The 22,172-nt window shown below is 36.1% G+C and overlaps 2 protein-coding genes across 2 annotated transcripts; one reads left to right on the top strand and one right to left on the bottom strand.

The window, feature by feature from the left end:
* Positions 1-561: 561 nt before the first annotated feature.
* Positions 562-2,770, bottom strand: LOC114352289 (armadillo segment polarity protein-like). The gene is made up of 5 exons (XM_028303824.1): positions 2,654-2,770; positions 2,330-2,397; positions 1,222-1,346; positions 895-1,000; positions 562-776 (listed from the first exon to the last, which is right to left on the bottom strand). Exons 2-5 carry the CDS (start codon positions 2,364-2,366, stop codon positions 562-564), a joined length of 483 nt encoding a protein of 160 aa, XP_028159625.1. The 5' UTR covers positions 2,367-2,397; positions 2,654-2,770.
* Positions 2,771-3,276: 506 nt separating this feature from the next.
* Positions 3,277-19,959, top strand: LOC114352299 (uncharacterized). Its single transcript, XM_028303841.1, has 9 exons — positions 3,277-3,645; positions 4,842-4,997; positions 5,370-5,493; positions 5,675-5,778; positions 7,945-8,094; positions 10,909-10,989; positions 17,685-17,843; positions 19,201-19,277; positions 19,622-19,959. Exons 1-9 carry the CDS (start codon positions 3,277-3,279, stop codon positions 19,953-19,955), a joined length of 1,554 nt encoding a protein of 517 aa, XP_028159642.1. The 3' UTR covers positions 19,956-19,959.
* The last annotated feature ends 2,213 nt before the right edge of the window (positions 19,960-22,172 follow it).

Below are 22,172 nucleotides of genomic sequence, written 5' to 3'. Positions count from 1 at the left end.
TACGGCAGATATCCATTTACTGATTCTTGCATAAATAGTATAAGTCGCGGCCAATATCGCCATGCTAGTATGGACACTTAATGACTTTTTGTAGTTATTGACTTCTTGCAATCAGCCGACGATATATTCATAAGGATAAATACCTTTTCTACGCAATAATGCAAATTGATGTTCATTTAGACAAATTTTATGTAAATGTGTGAAGTCAGCATGGTTAAGATTATTAGCCAACTGTTCTAAACTGGTGCCCATAAATTTAAATGTATCAACAAATCTTGCTGCAACAAAAGTATCGTCTGAAAGAGGAATAAACTTAGTAAAGGAGATGTAATTTTCCTTGAGAGAGAGACAGCGATATCTCTGCATCGGGCGCTTCTTCTTCGAGCCTTCAACAACTCCCAGGCGCAACTCCAGTAACCCGTGGGGCGTACCCCACAATATTATTAAAGTTAAAGTTGAAAGATGCAGGCAGCTACCAACCAGGCAATATGGAAATCATTGGGGGAGCCTATGTTCAGCAGTGGACATCCTGTGGCTGAAATGATGATGATGAAATAATAATCACCTGGTGGCCAAATCAGCATCATCCTGGTAGTTGATCAGGTTAACAACAGCGTGCTTCAGCATTTGCGAAGGCTCGGACAGCCGCTGGACAGCAGTTGGCTGCGCTGGGTCCAGCTGGGTGGAGGGAATCTCAATGCCCTCCTCCAGGGTCTCAGGGAACATAGCAGCTCGGACACGTTGTGAACGCGTCTGTGATAGCTGCTGGTTCATGTCTAGAAGGAAATAGAAAGTTACACAATATTCACTAGATACTGAAAATGAAACAAAATAATTTATTGCCTCAGAAATTAATATGGATGTATAGTAAAAATATCAGAATGTAACACATACCTTCAACTTGCTCCTGAGTAAAACCCTGGGCAAACCCTTGGTCCAAGTCGAACATGAGTTGATCTCCTTCCATCTCATCATCTTCCTTGCCAGTGAGAGATGGCACCTGTAACGAGACACAATAAAAAATAAGCCTGAATAATTTTTAACACTAAAACTAAACATTTTAACTTTAAAAGAAAACTATGAAGAGTTTACTAAACAATAATAATATTTACGATTACATCACATTCTTATTTTCTTTATAAGTTAAGAAATTTTTGATTAATCATAGCAAAATAGTCTCTGAAAGGTACAATAACCTAAACTAATAGGACAAAGTTATACCTGAGTGGCTGCTCCGGAGTTGATACCAGAATCCACCAGGTAGGAATTCTGCTGCCACATGAGTGTTTGCTGCTCCTTGCTCGGAGCCATTGGCACATCGGAGCCACCATAGTTGCTGTGTGACACTGGAAACAAAATGTAACACTTATATTGTTACATTCACTCATTTAAGGTGACAAATAAAAGAATAGCACTATAAATAATCTTGTGACCTTACAAAAATACAAGTAACTTCGGTGTAAATTACAGAACAAACCTCAAAACTGTTGATTTTCAAGCATTGATTGACTTGATTGATTGTCTAATGAATTGATTCTCAAAAGTTTGACATGTTCAACATTGTTCCGTTGGAAGAAAATTGATAAATGAACAAACCTAAGATTTAATTTTGAAACATAATGTTACATTACATCTTTACATTACATTATAATCTTATAATGCACCCAAATGTTGCACAGAAATGGTTGAGGTAAATAGAACTTCAAAATTTGATCTGTTCTGATGAAACAAAACAGTAAATATTATTAGATATTTTTATAGCTATTAATAACAATTAAAACATTCTAATTATATTACAACAGTATTCTATTTATTTCCTAATCTTCAACTCTAATGATTTTTTAAATTAATCACATTCATTTCAATTAAATAGTTTTGTAACATGTAGCTGTACAGTTGTTTATAATTAGTATAGTTAAAGAAGACAAACAAAGAAGCTATTTTGGAACCAATTAAAATTCTTTGAACAAACATAATTACAAAATACTATCTTTCTTTGTAGTGTCAAGAATGGTCTTTGATGTCAAATTATGATGTCTACATCAAACATCTGAAGCACCTTGTTAGAAGAAACATGAATGATATCTATTGAACATAATTTAATGCTGACATTCCCTCATAGTTCAAAGAACACAACTTATAGCACAACAGAAGTGTATAAATTAACTGTAGATTAGGAGAGCTCAGGTAGAAAATGCTATCTGCATGAGTCACAAACTTACTGCAGGCTATCAAATCACAAAACTAGTTTATACCCAAAATATATAACTTAACATCTATCCACCATATAATTACTATCATTAGCTCATATAGGGATTGGACTACTCACTCGTGCGGCTTTGCGACGATGGTATTTGGTAGCTCATGGTTCAGCGGATGCAATAATGCACCCTGAGTCTGGAAACAAAAAAATATTTATTGTAAATGCAGATCTTGCTACTGTTATCAGCGAGTCTTTCAAATTCCTTGAACACAGTACATGACTGAAGAGCTTTCTGCAATCGATGGGTCAATTATTGAACGAAATAAAACAAACAAAATGTATCCCGTGAACTAAATACCACACCCCGAGTACATTGCGTTGATGTTTTATGATCCAAATCGGAATAAAGACAATATGTTATTGTGAAAATTGAATGAGTAGAACACTGACCTTTATTATTATGACCACTAATCACAGAAAATAATCTTTTTATGTTAAATTTTCGAAAAAATACGCACAACACGACCAGACAGCGTCACAAAAAACTGACATTCAATAAACATGGCGTCGGCCGACAACTTCGTAGTGTTTCGCTTACAATCGGGTAGTGTCGGTAGTTATATAGCCAATTCCCTCACACTCGTAGTCTACAGCTAGCTTTATCTCACTTACTCGTCAAAGGAAAGTAGTACCAATATAACAAAAAAATATTTTTGACGTTCCGTTCCACTGCTTAGTTTCCAATGGAATGTAATTAAAAACATATTTTATAATAAGAGACTTTTGCCTACGCAGAAATGTTTTTTATTTGAATAACTTATTTTTTAGCGGGAGTTTCAGACCTAATACAAAAATATTTTACAACAAAACATAAAATTAAAAAAAAATCCTACAAAATAACATCAAATTATTTTTATTTGTAACTTTATTTTTATAAACATCAAATGAGACAATTAATGACAACAACGTGGTAGAGTTTCAAAAAGCAGGTGGTAAAACTTAATTTTATTAAGTAAATTGGAAGAACCGCATCAAAACTTTTGCTGATTTATTAAAGTTGCGATAATTTTACAATGGCTTCCAGTGTTTACACCATCCCCAACTTCAGCCGATTCAGTGTATTCACATACAGTCGGTTCAATTTATCTGAAAGTGAATCGGATATTTGCGTATTCATCAAAGAATACAAAGATCGCATAAAAAGACAGCTGCTCCGAGAAGAAGAGAATGACAAAACTCCATTTATATCGTTTGCCGAGAAGAAACCTAGTTCAGCCAACGTAGCATGGCTAAATGAAAACTACAAGAGATTCTTTCAATACACGCCGAACGAATCGGTCCTCAAACTACATTTTCTCTCCGATCTAGGTTTTATTAATTGCATGGTGTATTCTCCAGATGGAAATTTTATTGTTGTTGGACATTCAAGTGGTTTGATTCAGGTAAGTAGGTAGGTACCTAAGTAGGCGCCTACTACAAGAGTGCATGCAATTTTAGCATTTTTGCACATTATAAAAGTCAGGCGCTTCTGCAACATTTTGATATAACATAATAATAACAACATAATAATATGTAATAGTACGGCCTTAACTAAACGTAAGTAGGTACCTAGTAGGCCATGGTTTCAACATGGACCATTTTGAAATTGTCGCGGAATTTACAAAACGCATAAATTTGCATTACGATGAAGGGAAACACCATACAATTTGGTATCCCATGTTCTATCAAGGGACAATCGACGATAGGAATAAATACGCTTGGGTGAAAGAAAACCACAATAGATTTCTGAAAGGTACACCAAACGATATCGTCTATAACAGATGGTATTACGCTGAAACGGGTTATATCACAGCTCTTGAGTATTCTCCAAATGGATCTCATATTATCGTTGGTCATTCATCAGGATTGATTCAGGTACAGCGCGGACCTTTGTCATGATTTAATAAATTTCAGACAGGGCGTTACAAGGGTGAATCTGATCTAGGCACTTTCAGAGAATTAGTGACGCAGCACAATTTTCGGCGATGGCTATCTGCTTAGATTTAAGAGCTAGTAAAATCTTCGCGTAATTGCTTTTGGAGGCGATTAAAAATGCCTCGAGGGTTTTTAAAAAGTACGCAAGCGTGTTTAATTATTTTTTATTGCTTTTGGCCGCAGCTTTGTCTAAACTAATATAACATTTATGAGGAGATAGAACAATACCCACGTTATAAAGTATTGTTTTCATTTATGTAGTAAGTTTAAAATGTTACAACGCATAGCTACCCTGTTTAGAGGTTGTTAAGGAAGATTACGGGACCCACTACACTGGGGCTGCTCACGTTAGGAAAACCAGTTCTCCTGATTTCAGGACAGTTACCATGCATGAATTTTTAGGTATGATCCTACACCTGCTGTTTGAGATGTCACAAGCTAGCTTCTATTTACTTGTGCATTAATGCTTCAACCACACCAATGCCTGCAGATTGCTATTGCCGACGCGATCATACTTTAGGCCAATGACAGGTCGCGCGACCCATGGTTTTTTTTTTATGTGACAGGAGGTATTGGTGTGGTTGAAGCTTAAGACATCATTTAGTAGGTATAGGAGCTTACCCACTATACTTGGTACTACACTATAAATGGTAACTCTTCATAGATGCGTCATGGGCAGACTGGGGTGGTGCTGTACACCCTCCGCAACATCCAGTTTCCACCGAAGCCGATTTACTCTATCTGCTTCAGCCGCTTGGACGACAAAGTTTGCTACGCGTCCTGCATGGACGGCACCGTTTACCGCATTGAAATTCCGAATGTGAGTTCTTGTTTCACTGATACATAAATATGTAGCAGTTTACCTGGAATTAGTCGTCCTAAAATAGTAGAGTTTAATTCACGATGTGAAATATGTACGGTTTATAATTTTGTTTCATGTGTTCTCGTACAATAACTTTTGGTTCATCGTGGTAGTTTACTTTTTTTTTAATAGATATGTATTGAGTGATTCACTGTCTAAACACGAAATATCATGAGCAAAACCAACCAGAGGCTGAAACGTACAAGCACTGTGAGCGAAGGGGATATGTAGAGTTTGCACATAACGTAAATAGGCGTCAGCTTATTTACTTAGGTACCTAATTAGGCATTGGCCTGCTTATTTACTTAGTTATAATGTTTTTGTAAGCAGATGAACTTCTCAACTGAAGAGGTCCCAAAATACTGTATTCGAACTGACCCAGGCTTGGAATCCTTGAACATGCAGTTTTACGGGGCTCCCGGAATGTCAACTCATGCGCAACCCTTTATTTCCCGTGAGTTTCTTCTACCCAGCATCTCTTCATTAGCATCGTCATCAGTTTTTCGCAATTGGAAATATTGATTATTTTAAGAACTTATAATTTTCCAAGCGGTGGCTTTAAACTGCTCTGACCATGACCTAAGGAAGCACCTTTCTGATAGTGCCAATTCACTGCTTTTGTCCTGTATTTTCAGAGAGATCACCTGCATTGTCGATGGGCGTAACAGCTGACGAGTCCAAGATGGTCGTTGGTTATGGTGACACTTCTATCAAGATATACGACATGGAGACACAGGAGGTAAACAATAAATACATACTTAGATGCACTTATAGATAAGATTATGGATTTAGCTAAGTAGATGAAAAAGTAATATACCTATCTAACGTTTCTTTCAGCTGGAAAAATGTTAATATAAAATGTAGTAAGATAGCGAATGTGCCTAATTCATTATCCACGTGTACAGTAATTTATGTATCATGTATACCTCTATTACATACCGTATTAGACCGCCGAAGTGATTTAAGAATTTTCTCAGCGTGTTTAGAAAATTTATGCTCATTGGATACTTTATTACATTTCACACGCTTATTTACGTAGGTGCTAAAGCAAAATGGAAACATACACGTGTTTTATTGGTACTCGTATTAGCTGTTTAGAATAAATAGACAGACTGAGAATATACGAGTATCTAACTACGTAAATTATTTTCAATGCAATATAAATTGTAGTGAGAAGGGATTGCAGATTGAAGATTGGTGGTCTGAAGTGCATAAAGTATTTTGTACTTAAACTCTTTACTTATATGAAATCTCAATCGACTCATACTGTATCAGGTGGGATTTGAACCTACCATTGTTGGCTTTCACCAATAAGCTATAGAGAGATCTAAATCCCGAGACAGCAGACTAATACCCGTTTTCACCATCAATCCATAATTTTTGAGTGATCCCTATAGTAACTTTTGTTTTCAATCACTTAAAAATTAGGGATTGATGGTGAAAACGGGCATACCTACCTAATTCAAATGAAAATATCCCTATTTCATAGCTTTTACCTCTGCAACAAATAGATAAGTGTCATACGGAATGTATTACTACCACAGAATAAGTATTAAGTAAGTACGATTACGTTAGTTTCTGTGTAGGTACTGTAACTTAGGTACAAAGGCGATACAAAATTATTGTAACATTGCAAGTGTGTGCGGAAAATGTTACCAATAAAACGTTACAGCCTAATCTCGGTTTATTGCTGTAATAAATTCAAACATGGCTTTTATGAGATCCTCCAAAGTCGTTGATCCTCAAAAGTGAGCCTCTTTCCCCACAATATCGCCTCTGTACAGACAAAGAGGAAAAATCATATCGCGTTACAAACATAAATACAAAGTACCACGAGTACTATTCAATTATTTGTGGATGAAAAAGTAAAGCCTACGAGAAACGAGAAGTACCTACCATATACTAAAGAAATTACTGATAAAGGTCACTGTCCCCAAGTGACCTTCATTAGTTTCTGTTCATACCTTTTTTTTCAGAACTTTTTGTGTAGAGCTTTTTAGTACATACCTACTTATTTACTTTGTGCCGGAGTGACTTAGATAACTAGGTATTTTACAAGCTTTATATTGACTTCACTTGTTAGTATGTGTGGGACAAATCTTGCAACTGAATTTAAGACCAGTTCTCCTCAACCGATTAAGCTGAAATTTGGTATACTTATGTAAGTACGATGACAATGCAATGTTATGGTACCATTGAGCTGATCTGACGATGGAGTCAGGAGGTGGCCATAGGAACTCCTTAACGAAAAGGCGGAATCGCATCGAATTTGGGTTCGTTGGATATGTCGTTTTGAGCACTTTAGTGCTAGATAATGTCCAGGGTCCTGATGATGGATGTGGAAGGNGAAATCAATTCCTACTTATTTACCTACTGAATTCATAAAATTATAATAAAAAAAACTTTTTTAAAAACAAGCTTTATTCTGAAATGCCGTTGTACTAAAACGAAAAAAATAATTGTATGCAAGGTTCAAATAATTTCGAAAGCTTGTATCGCAAACAGATAAAAAAGAGGAATAAATTCCATGCGCGATACAAGCTTTCGAAATTATTTGAACCTTGCATACAATTATTTTTTTCGTTTTAGTACAACGGCATTTCAGAATAAAGCTTGTTTTTAAAAAAGTTTTTTTTATTATAATTTTATGAATTCAGTAGGTAAATAAGTAGGAATTGATTTCGCAATGAACGTTCAATGATCGCTATTATTCTTAGACATTATGAATTAAAGATTATATTAAAGATTACCACCTACGTCAGAAAATGTTTAGGTCCCCATAATATTGTGTTTTAATCCCCAAGCATAAGCTAATCCAATAAATGTTATTAGCTATTTTTATGACCCAGTACAAGTGCTAGTATATTTTCTAAAATAACGATCGGCCATAACCTTTGCTTAACAGGCCGAAGCAACATTCAAAGTGCACAAGCTGCGTCTGCAGTTCATTCCGAAGAAGCTGCAGCGTATGCACTTTGGGCAGGTTTGCGCAATGCGGTGCCATGATCAGAAGCCGTATATGTTCGCCACAGGAGCTTGGGACAAGACTTTGAGGGTAAGCGTTTTTGGTCATCATCATCTTATTACCTTGTAGGTGGACGTCTCACGCTGCGTTTTCCGATACGCAGCCTCCATTCCAGAACCTTGCTGCCCCATCGGCCGTCAGTTCTGCGTACTATGTGCCCTGCCCTTGCCACTGCAGCTTGCTAATCCGTCGGGCTATGTCAGCGACTTTAGTTCGTTTACGACGACGACATCATAAAGGTAGCAGGGAAGCGCTGGACGCAGGCCGCTACCAATCAATCAAAATGGAAAGCATTGCGGGAGGCCTATGTTCAGCAGTGGACGTCCTATGGCTGAAATGATGATGATGATAATCTTATTACCATGGTAAACCAAAGTTTAGGTAATCAAGAAAAACTTAGAATGTTGGTATTTCTTTCGATGAAGCAGATTCCTTGGGAGGTAGAGATTGCATATCATCAGTTGACTCGCAAACAAACCCAATAACCCCAAGGCTTTTGATAAAAACTTTGTTTATTTTGTTCAAAGTGCAATAGTTAGATCTAAGCCTTATTATTTCTTTAAGTTTTCATGGATAAGTATTGAAGATACAGTTGCTGTAAAAGGAACTGAAAACGTCACGCTGAAATATAACCAGTGTTGGTATACTCGCTCTATAGCGGGCTTGGTTCCCAAGTGGATCAAAGAAACAGGGGAAAATTCAAGTTTATAATTATTCCTAGCTCGAATAGTATATTCTGAAATAAATTGATTGGTAGTAATTACAAATGAATATCATGATAAACGCTAATGATAAATAGTTTGTGAAGTATAATGATGGCATGTCGATGGCACGACTAACGATGGTGTTTTTGTCCTTGATATCTTCAAGGCAACTGAGTAAATCGTTTTTGATACTCTTATTTATAAATAGCTATCAAGGTTGTAGTAAATCGATCCAAATTTACTACTGACCTTGATTGTTGGGGTGGGTGATGAGCTATACAAAAAGGCTTTTTTGTTTAATCAGGTATAATACATGACGTGAAACAAATTAACTACGTTTTGTAGGAAAATAATTTCCGTGCTTAGTACCTAGTGATTGGTCTGTTCAATTAGGTCCTACGTTTTGTAGGAAAATAATTTCCATGTTAGAGAATTGGATTGTTCAACTTGGAGGTACAGGGTACAATTTTCAGAAGGAACAAACATCTGAATCTGAATCTGAAGAAGAAGAAGGAGGAAGGCATAATTATGTTAAAAATTAGTTTAGACAAAATCCGTCATTGGTTGAGGTAAACGTGACTAGCCTGTGACCGCAACTGATCCAACTTGCTTCATAAAAAAAAGAAGATGAAAGACATAGGTAGTTTTGTTAAAAATACGTATCAAAAAAACATTAAAAAACATTTATTTAGGTAGAAGAACAGGGCACGACTACTCCCACTATCTATGTAGTATACCTAATTTTAGATGTTTTTTTACAGTCTTAAAACTCTAACAAACAAATAATTAAACCGCACCGAGTCAGTAAACTTGACACTCGCGAACAAACTTGCATAAAACATGGCGGACGACGACCGCGGACAGACTCAAAGCTCTGGCGAGATTAAAATATTTCGCTTAGCGGTTAGCTGCTCAAATTATTTATTAAGCGCTCCTTTGCGCAGCTTAAGGCGTGTCATAATGTATGATTGCGATCTACGAGCGTGTTCGCTAAGAGGCGAGCAATCGTGCTCGCAACGAACTTGCCTCGAAATTGACACTAGCAACTTGTTCGCCAGTCAGAATTGGTCAAACAACTAAGTTGAAAATTGCGTAGGTATCCAAATCAAATAACCACCACAAAAATGTGTTCTGGGATCGATACTGTCTCTATACACAGTTCAAATTTTAAGTATCACAGTGACTAAGTATGATATTGCTTTTTAAGCATCCATAAAATTTATGAAGTTAGTTTGCTGCGAACAGTCCACACTGTGAAAGAGCCCTTAGCATCGCTGCAAAAAATAATATCGTACACAGAACATGGATACTGGATGTTGTATTGCATTCCATCATGGCTAGCTGTGATGAATTTCATTTTTCACAAGCATTTTCTCGTTGTTAGTAATTTGCTAACTGTGAATAGTTCAGTTAGTTAATTAAAAGGGGGGAAAATTTTGACTCTCCTTTTTATCGGATAGGTACGTACTTTTAACTAAAACCATAAAGACTTACTATAATCCCTATAAATAACAACAGCTTAGTTCAAGACTTAAAATTTGGTATTGAATGATATGCAGTGCATAAGCATTACGCTTTTTAAAATCATCAATATATTATAACTTTTGCTTTTCACCACCAAAGGGTCATAGACTTGAACCTTGTGACCGAACCATTAAATTGATGGCTCTGGCTTTAAAGATGCTGGTATTAAATTAAACAACTTAGACACTTTCTCAAACGACTTCCATGAAATTGCTCTGAATCACTTTTTGATTGCGTAACCATTTCGTGCTATAACAAGTATTTCAAAAAGTATTTAAAAACCAAGATAGACAAATCTCGCGTTTAGTATTCTTTGAATATAGTGCCTTTACTTGTATCTATGAAGCTACCACTATATTAAATCGAAATCGTTAGAAACAAAGAATGACTGTAGGCACAACATTTTGTGATGACCTCTCAATACAGTCAGCGTCAAGTTGTCCGTGACACCCAAAGTAGCCAAAAGTTCGTAACACGTCTGTGTTACAATTTTATTGGAATAAGGTTGTATTGACAACTTTTTGGCCACTTTAGGTGTCAGGAACTATTTGACGCTGACTTTCGTGCCATGATAAACATAGTAATTAAAATGTTGACCATTGCATTTTCTTTACAGATTTGGGACGTGAGATGCAAAGTCGGCTGCGTGATGACGTTTGAAGGCGTCGACATTTGCAGCGACAGTATTGATCTTAACGTAAGTTATGTTTTTATTTTAATAAGCATTTACTAGCAGCAGAGCTCCTTAAAGGGAGCTTATGGGGACTCCCCATAAGCTCCCCTTAAGGAGACCAAGTTACGAGACCAAGACAGGAGACCGCTACCGTATAGGTACTTAGGGCTGTCTCCTGTATCTGTCTCTTTAAAAAGTAATAAATAAAATTATAAATTGAAACTCTTAAGTCTCATATTAATAAGTCCTGAAATCACATCCTGCAAACAGACGACTAACGTCCGTCTGAAAAGTTTTATTTGAAAGAGAAAAAGAGTATACCTAAGCACAAGGAACATTATAGTCCTAATAAAGTTCTCAGTCCTTACTGTCCCTGACTAATGTATCCTATCTTGAAGCGTTAGGGATATTCTTAAATAACATTTATTAGGCTATTCAGCCGGCCTCACGTGTCGAGCAGGTGATAATACCAGGCTAAACCGATGGCCCTCATTTGTTTCCAGTATCCCCATAACTATGGTACAATGGACAGCATATCAGAGTATACGTTTTTGTCGCAATATAGTACCTATTACAACTGCTTAAGGTGTCACGGTGTTTAGCTGGATGTGTCCTAGACTGTACGACCACAGTGTTAAATACATGCAGTGGTTTAACGCCTTTTATTTTCGTGACATGAAATGATACGAGAGTATGAGTAGTTTCAAAAATCTGTCGTTTTATTTACCTGTTTGGAACCGGTTTGAAATGGTCGCGTCATGTGTGGTCTCTCAACGGAATCTATGGCAGAAACTTAGATGCAACTCAAAAGTAACTAGAAGTTGCAGTTTCGTTGCGTTTCACCGTGTGTTCTGGGCCATAGATGACTTAATGAAATTAATTATGAAAGAGATACGGATATGAGAACTGTTATGGCCTGTTAGCCTAGGATGGTTGCCATTATATCGTTTTATCGAGCCATTTAATTGATTATAGATAGCCATCGTGGAGCGCTTCCTAGACTTGATCATTGCTATCTATCAGGTGCCTGCCAATGCCCAGGCCACATCCTATTGTTTTTTGCTCGGCCTGAAGAAACTCTTCTTCTTTTTTGTCGAAAAAAAAAACATTCGAGGCAAGATATTGCGATCTAAAACATTTATTTTGATGCTCACTATCAAACTGCATACAAAACAGACCGTATTTCTTCGATTTTTGACTGGTAAAAGACTTTGTAGTCACACATCTGATGTTTTCAAACTGTGGCATGAAGGAGGATCCACCCGTCGAACCGTAAGATGTTTTCGGAGGGAAACCCGTGATAAATTGAAGCGGGAATAAAAACACACTTCGGGAAATGGGAGAAAGCATTAAGTGTCTCGTTGTATCACTTTGGATGTGTTATTTTTTGAATGTGGGTTAAAAGTGTTTACGTTATGTTATTGTCTATATTTGAGATGTTAATTACTTTGGTAATAATATAGAGCTGAGACTTTCCAAGCAAATACCTATTTTAACAATAATATTTTAAAGTTGAAGAGTTTATTTGAGCTAATGTCAGGAACTACTGGTCCGATTTGAAAAAATATTATTGTTTTGAATAGCCCATTTATCGAGGAAATCTTTAGGAGTTTAGGCTATATAACATCACCCTACAGCCAATAGAGGCGGAGCAGCAAAGAAATATGTTGTCAAAACGGTTAACATTATTCGAACTATTATCAGGCCTGTTCATCTCCGCGAGTTTACAGGATACTATTCGACAAGGCCTCACATACGAGCGAACATTGACTCACGCACGCGTATTCTTGTGTATGATGGAAGAAAATAAAGGAAATGGTGTACTAAATACTGAGCAGTATTTAACTGCCTAAATAATAATAAAAACACAGAATGTACTTTTTTAAGTAGCCTCAAGACACTGAGAGGTAAACAAGTAGTTAATATTATTCATGATAATTCATGCTAAATCATGTATTTCCTCCGCCATTTTCCGCAGTTTGGCACCTCACGTCACATCATTTTACCGAAGTCAGCCCTATAACTTCGGCGCAGTGCCGATCACTGACGTTTGTCAACAAAATGGTGCTTGACTCTTGAGACAGGCTAAATTACACCATATTGTTAATGACATTGAGCATAATTTTTTTTAAATACCTTCGATAAGTAAAACTTCTGTACGTAGTACTTATTATTATTCTGTGCTATTATCACGCGTCTGAAGTCGCGGGCACAGCTAGTTTTGTTACATGAGAGGATGACCGCAACAGTGCACGGTGATGCACCTCTTTCACAGCTTTGCGTCCTGGAAAATGCAGTTCACGTCGTAAAGTTTCAGGTTGAAGAATTTCAGACTTGATACTTAGTGTTGCAGTAAAGTTTTCAAAGAACTTGACAGTTACGGTTCTGGAAGTAGGAACCTAATAATTATGATTAAGCTAATTAGGAACGATAAAATTAACCCTTAAATGGTTTTCGTCCGTTTTAAAGGACATGTCAAATAATTGCTTACAGAATCTAAATTAAAGCAATTTATCGACTTTCAAGGGATATTTTTAAAATAAGCATGATATTTTATGTGAAACACGGGGCTGTAGTTCAATAAAAAGCCGCGAATTTTAAAAATCAAGACAATTGAATAAATGCAACAGCAATGTCAAGTTTTCTCTCTTGATAAATGTGGCAATACTGTAGGTATTACACTTGTTCTTGTACTTTATTGATTGATTTTAGAATATTAACGAATAAAACTGACGGTTATTGCCAAAACTGTAAAAAAATATCGATTTTTTTCCATTAATTTCAAGGTTACAACTGTTATGTAACTTAAAACGGACAATGCCATGTATCAGTAATAAATACTCATGTTGATTTTTAGACATTTTTACCCAATTTCCCCCTTTTAGGGGTTGAATTCTGAAATAACCTAAAACACGTGTTTATTCATTTATCGATAGGAATGTATTCTGTGAAGTTTCGAATTAGATAGTGTAACTAATTTTGTTTCGCCCTACAAACTTTGGACCCCCATTTCACCCCCTTAGGGGGTAATTTTGGAAAAATCCTTTCTGATAACACCCCTAGACCCTAATAAGGAACCTACATGCCAAACTTTGTGTCTTTATACCCACCGGTTTGGGATTTATGTTGATAAATCAGGCAGTCAGTTTCTGTTTTTATATGTCAGGGTATTTTTTGATAAATTTATGTAAAATCAACAGTAAATAGTCCAGATGGATTGCAAAAGGCGCTGGATTAGCCAGATAATGATTATCAGGGATTCCTGTATTGTTATTAAGAAAAGTTGTTTTACGTTTGTTTTTCTAAACTGGCAATGTCCGCCCTAAGTGACAGGGTGTAATGCTAAATAATTGGCAATGTCCGTTTTGAGTGACATGTCATAACTTCTATACTAATTGAAATTTTTTCAAAAAGTAAATATTTTTTTCTTAATCTATCAAAACAATACCTAAATCCCAAATTTGACCATTTTTGAAGCAAGGGTTCAATGAGTGCCAATTTAAGGGTTAACAAGACATTTTGTATTTCACGTAACCAGAAGCTGCATTGAAAAAGAAAGTTCCTCTAACTGCACTCTAAAAAACATTCTTTACTAAAAAAAATTTTATACGACCTTTTCCATTTACATATTTTATTTGATTTAATAATTACGATATACAGGGTGTTTGGCGCATCGTGTGCCAAAATAATTTGGCGGATAGAATGGGTCATTTCCTATATTTTCAGCCCCCATAACACGTTCCATGCCAGGCGGCTACTATTATATTAATTTTTTTAGTAATTTCACCAAAATACCCATATCGCATCATTTAATTTCGATTTAAAAAAAAACTACTAGACGTAGCCTCAAAGTAAATATTTTGTTTTGACGTGCATTGATGTAGGGTTGCATCAAATCTAAATTTACTGGAAAATATCATCTAGTTTTTTTTAAATACAGCTTTGAAGTTTTCCGAAAAGTTAAAAATGAACTGAACATTTAAGTTTACATTGCTATAATTTTTTTTTTAAAAGATATAGCGCTCTTCGGATTTTATCAAAACTTCTCTAGTCTATCCCCATTCAAACGGTATACTAATCTTGTTTAAATAATAACAACAACTTCACAAATTCCTTAAATTAGTGCATCGACTCTACTCGGACTGATTTGCGAAATTTGTGTTTATAGCCCCTTTTTGTGTGAATAGCACGTTAAATACCTACTACAGGTAAAAATTATTTATCTTATGCAATGTAAAAACCTTTTCCCTATCGTTTTTCAATGTGGATTTCTTGAAATTAAAGACGAAAATAATTATTTTGATCGTTTATTAATTATTACATATTTTGTTCAAAATGTCCGCCTCGGCAACGTATACACTCACGACATCTTCTTCTAATTTCGACTGTTGTCGTATGCAGGCTCATTTCTCTTTTTTATTACTACAAAGGCGTTTTTTATTCGTTGTTGTAGTTCTTCTATTGTTTGAACTTCCATTAAGTACACCAGTTCTTTAGCTCGTCCCCAGACGTAAAAATCTAACAGAGTTAGGTCTGGGGAACGTGCAGGCATATACAGTGGTATAGGGCCATCTCTTCCAATCCACGAATAGAAAAAGCCTTTGTAGTAATAAAAAAAGAGAAATAAACCTGCATACGACAACATTCGAAATTAGAAGATGTCGTGAGTGTATACATTGCCGAGGCGGACATTTTGAACAAAATTTGTAATAATTAATAAACGATCAAAATAATTATTTTCGTCTTTAATTTCAAGAAATCCACATTGAAAAACGATACGGAAAAGGTTTTTACATTGCATAAGATAAATAATTTTTACCTGTAGTAGGTATTTAACGTGCTATTCACACAAAAAGGGGCTATAAACACAAATTTCGCAAATCAGTCCGAGTAGAGTCGATGCACTAATTTAAGGAATTTGTGAAGTTGTTGTTATTATTTAAACAAGATTAGTATACCGTTTGAATGGGGATAGACTAGAGAAGTTTTGATAAAATCCGAAGATCGCTAACTCTTTTAAAAAAAAATTATAGCAATGTAAACTTAAATGTTCACTTCATTTTAACTTTTCGGAAAACTTCAAAGCTGAATTTAAAAAAAACTAGATGATATTTGCCAGTAAATTTAGATTTGATGCAACCCTACATCAATGCACGTCAAAACAAAATATTTACTTTGAGGCTACGTCTAGTAGTTTTTTTGAAATCGAAATTAAATGATGCGATTTGGGTATTTTGGTGAAATTATTAAAAAAAAAAATATAAAAGTAGCCGCCTGGCATGGAACGTGTTATGGGGGCTGAAAATATAGGAAATGACCCATTCTATCCGCCAAATCATTTTGGCACACGATGCGCCAAACACCCTGTATTTATTATAAATTTTGGTAATATGAATTCTAAATACAATTCTGGACAGTTCCCGACGCACCTAGTCTTTAGTTCTATCTGCAACACTTACACGTAGCTAAATATAAGGTGCTTTTTAATTAAAAACTCTACCTTTGTCGTCGAACTTAGTGTTTCAGCAGTTTAGTCGCAGCTCGTCGCTCGTTATGAACTCTGATACGCCATAGTTCACCTCGCCTTTGAAGTATTTTTCTAGATATTTTTAGTTCGTAAACCGTTTAGAGCTGAACGTATGAGCACAAAGTGTTATAAATATAGGGTAGTTTGTAGCTAAAAGTTTTGCTACTAATAAAAGTGCATAGGTAGTTGTTTGTGCTTAGTTATTTGAAGAGAAGCAATGTGAGCTTTTAATCAATTATGCTTTACATGGTTAGTTTTGATGTCGTGAGGTTTGTGTGTTAGCTATTATTCATGCTATGACGTAGTGAAATTACCTATTAAGATGGGAAATTAATTCGGACCTTTTATACTGAACTTATTTAAGCTACTGATTTAAACTTTTTTTATTTTCTTGTATTCATCCTACGTAATGCATCTAATTTGGCAGAATGTTATGGGAACTGTGAGTGTAGGGCGTGTAGTCGAATTTTATCATTCCAGTTGCGAATACGAATGTTTACAAGTTTTATATGAGAGAGAATATGAGAGATACCTAGTATGTGAGAGCTATCTAGGTTTAATTTAGTGAGTAATAAAGTGAGTGAAATGATATCCTGTTCATTTACTCGTCAAGAAAAGAGAAAAAGTTTACCTAGAGACGGATACATGGCCGAATTGTTTTAGGCATGTGCGTGCTCTGAGTATTAATTACGGGATTACCAATATCTTTGTCTTAAATAAGGGTCTTATCGCCTGTTCTCATCCATCACCCTATTTTTGTCCAAATAACGGTAGTCATTCTTTTAAAAATAGTACGAAAATAACTATACCAATATACTAACAAAACCGAGTCTTCTATGAATATCTGGATGTACCTAATAAGTATTTTCCAATGTTTTGTAGAGTGTTCCATCGCTTTGACGCGAACAGGTTAATCTCATATCTCATATTTTATAGTCATCATCATCATCATTTCAGCCATAGGACGTCCACTGCTGAACATAGGCCTCCCCAATGATTGCTATAATGAGTTCTAAAGTTGCACAGCGTGCTATAGGGCTATGCTTGATGTTTATTTACGAGATCGAAACTGAAATGAGGAGATCCATAAACGAACTAGTCACTGACATAGCCCGATGGATTAGCAAGCTGAAGTGGCAATGGGTAGGGCATATAGTACGCAGAATCTCATGAAGTTTAATATTGTTGCTAGAGAGAACAATGCATCGCCGGCAGCTGGCTGCCCACAGAAGCACTGGGAGTGTGGGATTTGACAGCTAGGAAGAGGCTGAACATCATCAGGGTTCAGAATAGACGTCCTGACGTGGATGGAGAGTACATCTATGCTTGTCGCTATTGGAGATCCAACCAGGTATTTTAAGTTTTTATTCTTGGGAGTAGACCTCTTACTCGTATTACTGTCACTAACTGTTAAAGGAGTCTGTAAAGGAGCCTTAATGATTTCTTATTTGTAGTTAGCCGGTGTAGTGATAAGTACCTATGCTGATGCAGTGTTTGACTGATATTTTTGTATCCTTATTTATTTATTCTTAACGAATGACCACCAACAGTAGCAGCAGCTTATTTTTATATTAATTTGAGGCAAACAATAATTCATGTTATTAAATTTTGGCAATATGTTAGCAGGAATAGATATCATCAAAAGTTCTTACACATACGATAAATTAACAATCCATTACTTCCACATCATTACAAAGATATAATAGATCAAAGTCTATTCCCTGATAATCTTCCTAAGCTACCCAAAATAACCGTATTTCTCTGAAAAGTAATCAATTTTACACGAGAATAATTGCTTTTATTCGCTGACGTCATATCGCGAGCCGAGATGAGGGCTGTCACGAGCACGACTTCCGAGGTATTCCCTTTAATCCCTCGGGAACAAAGTGCTAATATTGAAGAAGTTTTCGGGATAGATGCGGTCAGGATATCTCCAAGTTTGAATGTCTTCATTTACGTTAGATTGACGCTCTACAGATGGGGACGATGGTTGATGGAATGACGAACTTTTGTAGTGATGTTAAGATTCATTTTCATTTTCCTTTTTTCGCGATGTCAAAATATTTCGTATAAATGTTGATGGCCTTGTGGTTTGCGAGCTGTTATTAATACCTGTAAAAAAATAACAAAAGATGTAAAGAACATTTACAGTAATGCTAGTCTTTAATGAAATACACGTGCCTTTTTCAGCATATAAAAGTCAGTCACCCAAGAGTCTGATGACAGAAATAGATAGAGCCTAATCGATAACATCATTAATATTCAGTTTCGAGTTAAATGAACGAGTGAATACATACCTACCTGTGACATCACTATCTCTGATCGGTGATTACGGCTGGATTATTTTCGGTAAATTGCCGAAATACCTGTAAAGTGACGCAAAACAAATGATCTAGTATAAGAACGGCATAAAAAATTGTGGATTTGTTTCCAGAATGTTCCCATAATCGGTAGATTACAAGAGTAAAGCGATTTCCAATTTGATCAATTATAATACGACGATAAATCTTTATCAACTTCAATAATCGAATACGATTTGTTTTTATTTGTTTTGGAGAAGTAATTTACAGAAATAACTTTGATTAGAAAGTGCCTAACTTCGTAATGCCCGATAGGCATATCTTAATCGAAAGTAAAAGTAATAAATGATACTTCAACGATTATTTTTATACTTTAATGGCTTTAGTTAAAGTTGTTTTCTCTTACAGTTTAATCGTAAAGGCAAGTATGCCGTCATCGGTGGAAGTGGTACCAATTGTGTTGAAGTTATCAACCTTCACAACAGGTTATTAATTTAATCACTTTTAGGAATGGAATTTACCTACTCTTATTTTATAGACTTCAGTAGCAGAATTAAAGGCTAACGCTGAGTTGTACCACCCAACTTTGACAGTAACTATAACGATAACCGGTGTATTTTGTATGGAGTATGACAGATTTTTGACGTTTGTCAAAGTTAAAGTAAGATGGTGCAACCCAGCCTTAATGTGGTAAAAAATGTGTGTCAGATATCTTTTATGAGGCATTTTTTTTGCCAGTAGATCCTGATTATCTTGCTACATTACTTAGGAATAGCTTGCTTGACAAACATTTATTACAACAGAACTTAAATAATTCCCAAATTCTCAGGTACATCACGTGTTCCTACCCCGCTCCCGGCACAGTTCTCGCCATAACAAGCCACGAAGAGCGCATCGCGTTCGGCGGAACCGCTCCAGTATTCAACATCGTCTCCTTCCACGACCCTAAGCACGAGAAGTACGAGTCTCCCGAAGACGCCGAATATGACATCACTAAGTCGGTGACTTTGTTCCGTGATGATTCTGACAGTATATGCTCGAAGTCAGAAGTGGATGGAACCAAGTCGGTAATGGCCGCCGCGTCGAACGCCGCGTCCATGACGGCGCCTTCGATGATCAGCCGTGTGTCTGTCGGTGCCGCTGCTAGCCAAAAATTGGCTTGATAATACTAATATTAGTATTCTATACGCATTAAAAGATAACGTTAATTTTGTAACAAGCTACAAGGAAGGCATCTCGGTTAACGAAACGCTCGTGTTTGTAGCATCGTCTTTTTCCAAAATCCTATGCACGTAATGTACGATATTACTAAGTCGGTGACGTTGTTCCATGATGATTCGGACAGTATATGCTCGAGGGCAGAGGTGGATGGAACCAAGTCGGTGACGGTGCCGCTGCTAGCCAGAAATTAGCTTGATAGTATTATTTTAGATGTAATTTTCTTTTTTTTTTTACTGGATTGTAGTGTTTTTGAATATAAAATATTGATGACGACACGGCCTTTTTGTGTACCTACGGCCATTTAAACTTGTACGCGTTCAAAGATAACAGCAGTATTGTGAGCGTATAGTAACAAACATCATAAATTTTACTTTCTTAGAAGTCAGTTCTTGTTATTACAGTCTTTTAAGATTGAAAAACTGTGTTCACAAAGTTTCAGGCTTTTTGTAGACTCTTTTAAGTCTACAATTTGGTCAGTTTTGAATAAGACATTTTTTGTCTGCCTGCGTAGTCATTCTAAGAGTAGGCGCACACCGTTGATTTTTAGTTGGCCGATAGTTGTGCCCGATTTTAAATTGTATGAAGAATCGGCCAAATCGAATCGGCGTAGTGTATACAACGTGTCCCAAAATTCAAGGATAAGCCGGCGCCGCAGGATGGACATAGTCATGACTACTTTAGGAAAAATAAGAAAAAAAATCTATCTCAATTATTTTTTAAGTTACACAATAAATTATGAAATTCGTCGAAAATTGACACCCCTTATGATATTTTACCTTACCACGACCACATTTTTTCAAATACTTCTGTTTTTTTGTTTGTATCGGCAACTTAAGTAGTGCTGCTGTCCTCTCCAATTCTTAAAACCATCAGAATCCTAGCAGTTTTTACACAAAAGTTAATCAAAATATGATATTTCCTTAAAATTTTGAACGATTTTTACTTTCACTCCACTTTGACTCGTCGTTTTGTAATAAAACAGTATGAACACTACTGCGGCAAGTTTATTATAAAGTTGACGCAACTATCCAAGATTCCAAAATGGTATAATACTCTAAGAAAACTAGTCGCAAAAAAGATATGCGTACCATTTTTACAAGCACTTCGCTTGTTAGTAGTATGGGATAAATCTTGCAACTAAATTTAAAATCAGTTCTCCTCAACCAATTGAGCTGAAATTTGGTATACTTATGTAAGTACGATGACAATGCAATATTATGATATCATTTAGCTGGATGGAGTCTGGAGGTGGCCATAGGAACTTCTAAATGAAACGGCGGAATTGCATCTAGTTTAGGTTCCTTAGATTTGTCTTTTCAAGCACTTTGGTGCTAGATGATGTCCAGGATCCTGATGATGAAGTCAAGAGGTGGCCAGGAGCTGGCCAAAGGAACTCCTAATCGAAATGGCGGAAGATTATCGAGTTTGGGTTCGTTGGATTTGACTTCCCGAGCACTTGGACCATGAGATTGAGAAACAACTAAAAAGTGTAAAATAAAGTTATAATAAAAAAAAATTTTTTAAAAACAAGCATTAATGCGAAATTTTACGAAAGAATTTAACGATAAAAATAATTGTATGCAAGGTTCAAATAATTTCGAAAGTTTGTAGCGCAAACAGAAAAAAAGAGGAATAAATTCCATGCGCGATTATAACTTTATTTTAAACTTTTTAGTTGTTTCTCAATCTCATGGCCCAAGTGCCCGAGAAGACAAACCCAACGAACCCAAACTCGATAAGCTTCCACTATTTCGTTTAGGAGTTCCTATGGCCAGCTCCTGGCCACCTCTTGACTTCATCATCAGGATCCTGGACATCATCTAGCACCAAAGTGCTTGAAAAGACAAATCTAACGAACCTAAACTAGATGCAATTCCGCCGTTTCATTTAGAAGTTCCTATGGCCACCTCCAGACTCCATCCAGCTCAATGATACCATAATATTGCATTGTCATCGTACTTACATAAGTATACCAAATTTCAGCTCAATTGGTTGAGGAGAACTGGTTTTAAATTTAGTTGCAAGATTTATCCCATACTACTAACAAGCGAAGTGCTTGTAAAAATGGTACGCATATCTTTTTTGCGACTAGTTTTCTTAGAGTATTATACCATTTTGGAATCTTGGATAGTTGCGTCAACTTTATAATAAACTTGCCG

The sequence above is a fragment of the Ostrinia furnacalis genome, unplaced genomic scaffold (assembly GCF_004193835.3).
Source record: "Ostrinia furnacalis isolate ACB-3 unplaced genomic scaffold, ASM419383v2 OfSCF1306, whole genome shotgun sequence".
NCBI classification, from domain to species: Eukaryota; Metazoa; Arthropoda; class Insecta; order Lepidoptera; family Crambidae; genus Ostrinia; species Ostrinia furnacalis.
Note: the sequence above shows the minus strand (reverse complement) of the source record. Positions and strands in the feature narration are given on the sequence as shown.

Bases quoted from the DNA above. Each gene is read 5' to 3' on its own strand.
- LOC114352289 (XM_028303824.1), bottom strand. From the start codon at position 2,366: ATGAGCTACCAAATACCATCGTCGCAAAGCCGCACGA. The intron at 1,001-1,221 runs GTATAACTTTGT...GTCTCGTTACAG, and splicing joins ACTCCGGAGCAGCCACTCAG to GTGCCATCTCTCACTGGCAA. The intron at 777-894 runs GTATGTGTTACA...ATTTCCTTCTAG, and splicing joins TACTCAGGAGCAAGTTGAAG to ACATGAACCAGCAGCTATCA.
- LOC114352299 (XM_028303841.1), top strand. From the start codon at position 3,277: ATGGCTTCCAGTGTTTACACCATCCCCAACTTCAGCCGATTCAGTGTA. The intron at 8,095-10,908 runs GTAAGCGTTTTT...TTTTCTTTACAG, and splicing joins CTTGGGACAAGACTTTGAGG to ATTTGGGACGTGAGATGCAA. The intron at 10,990-17,684 runs GTAAGTTATGTT...TATTGTTGCTAG, and splicing joins GCGACAGTATTGATCTTAAC to AGAGAACAATGCATCGCCGG.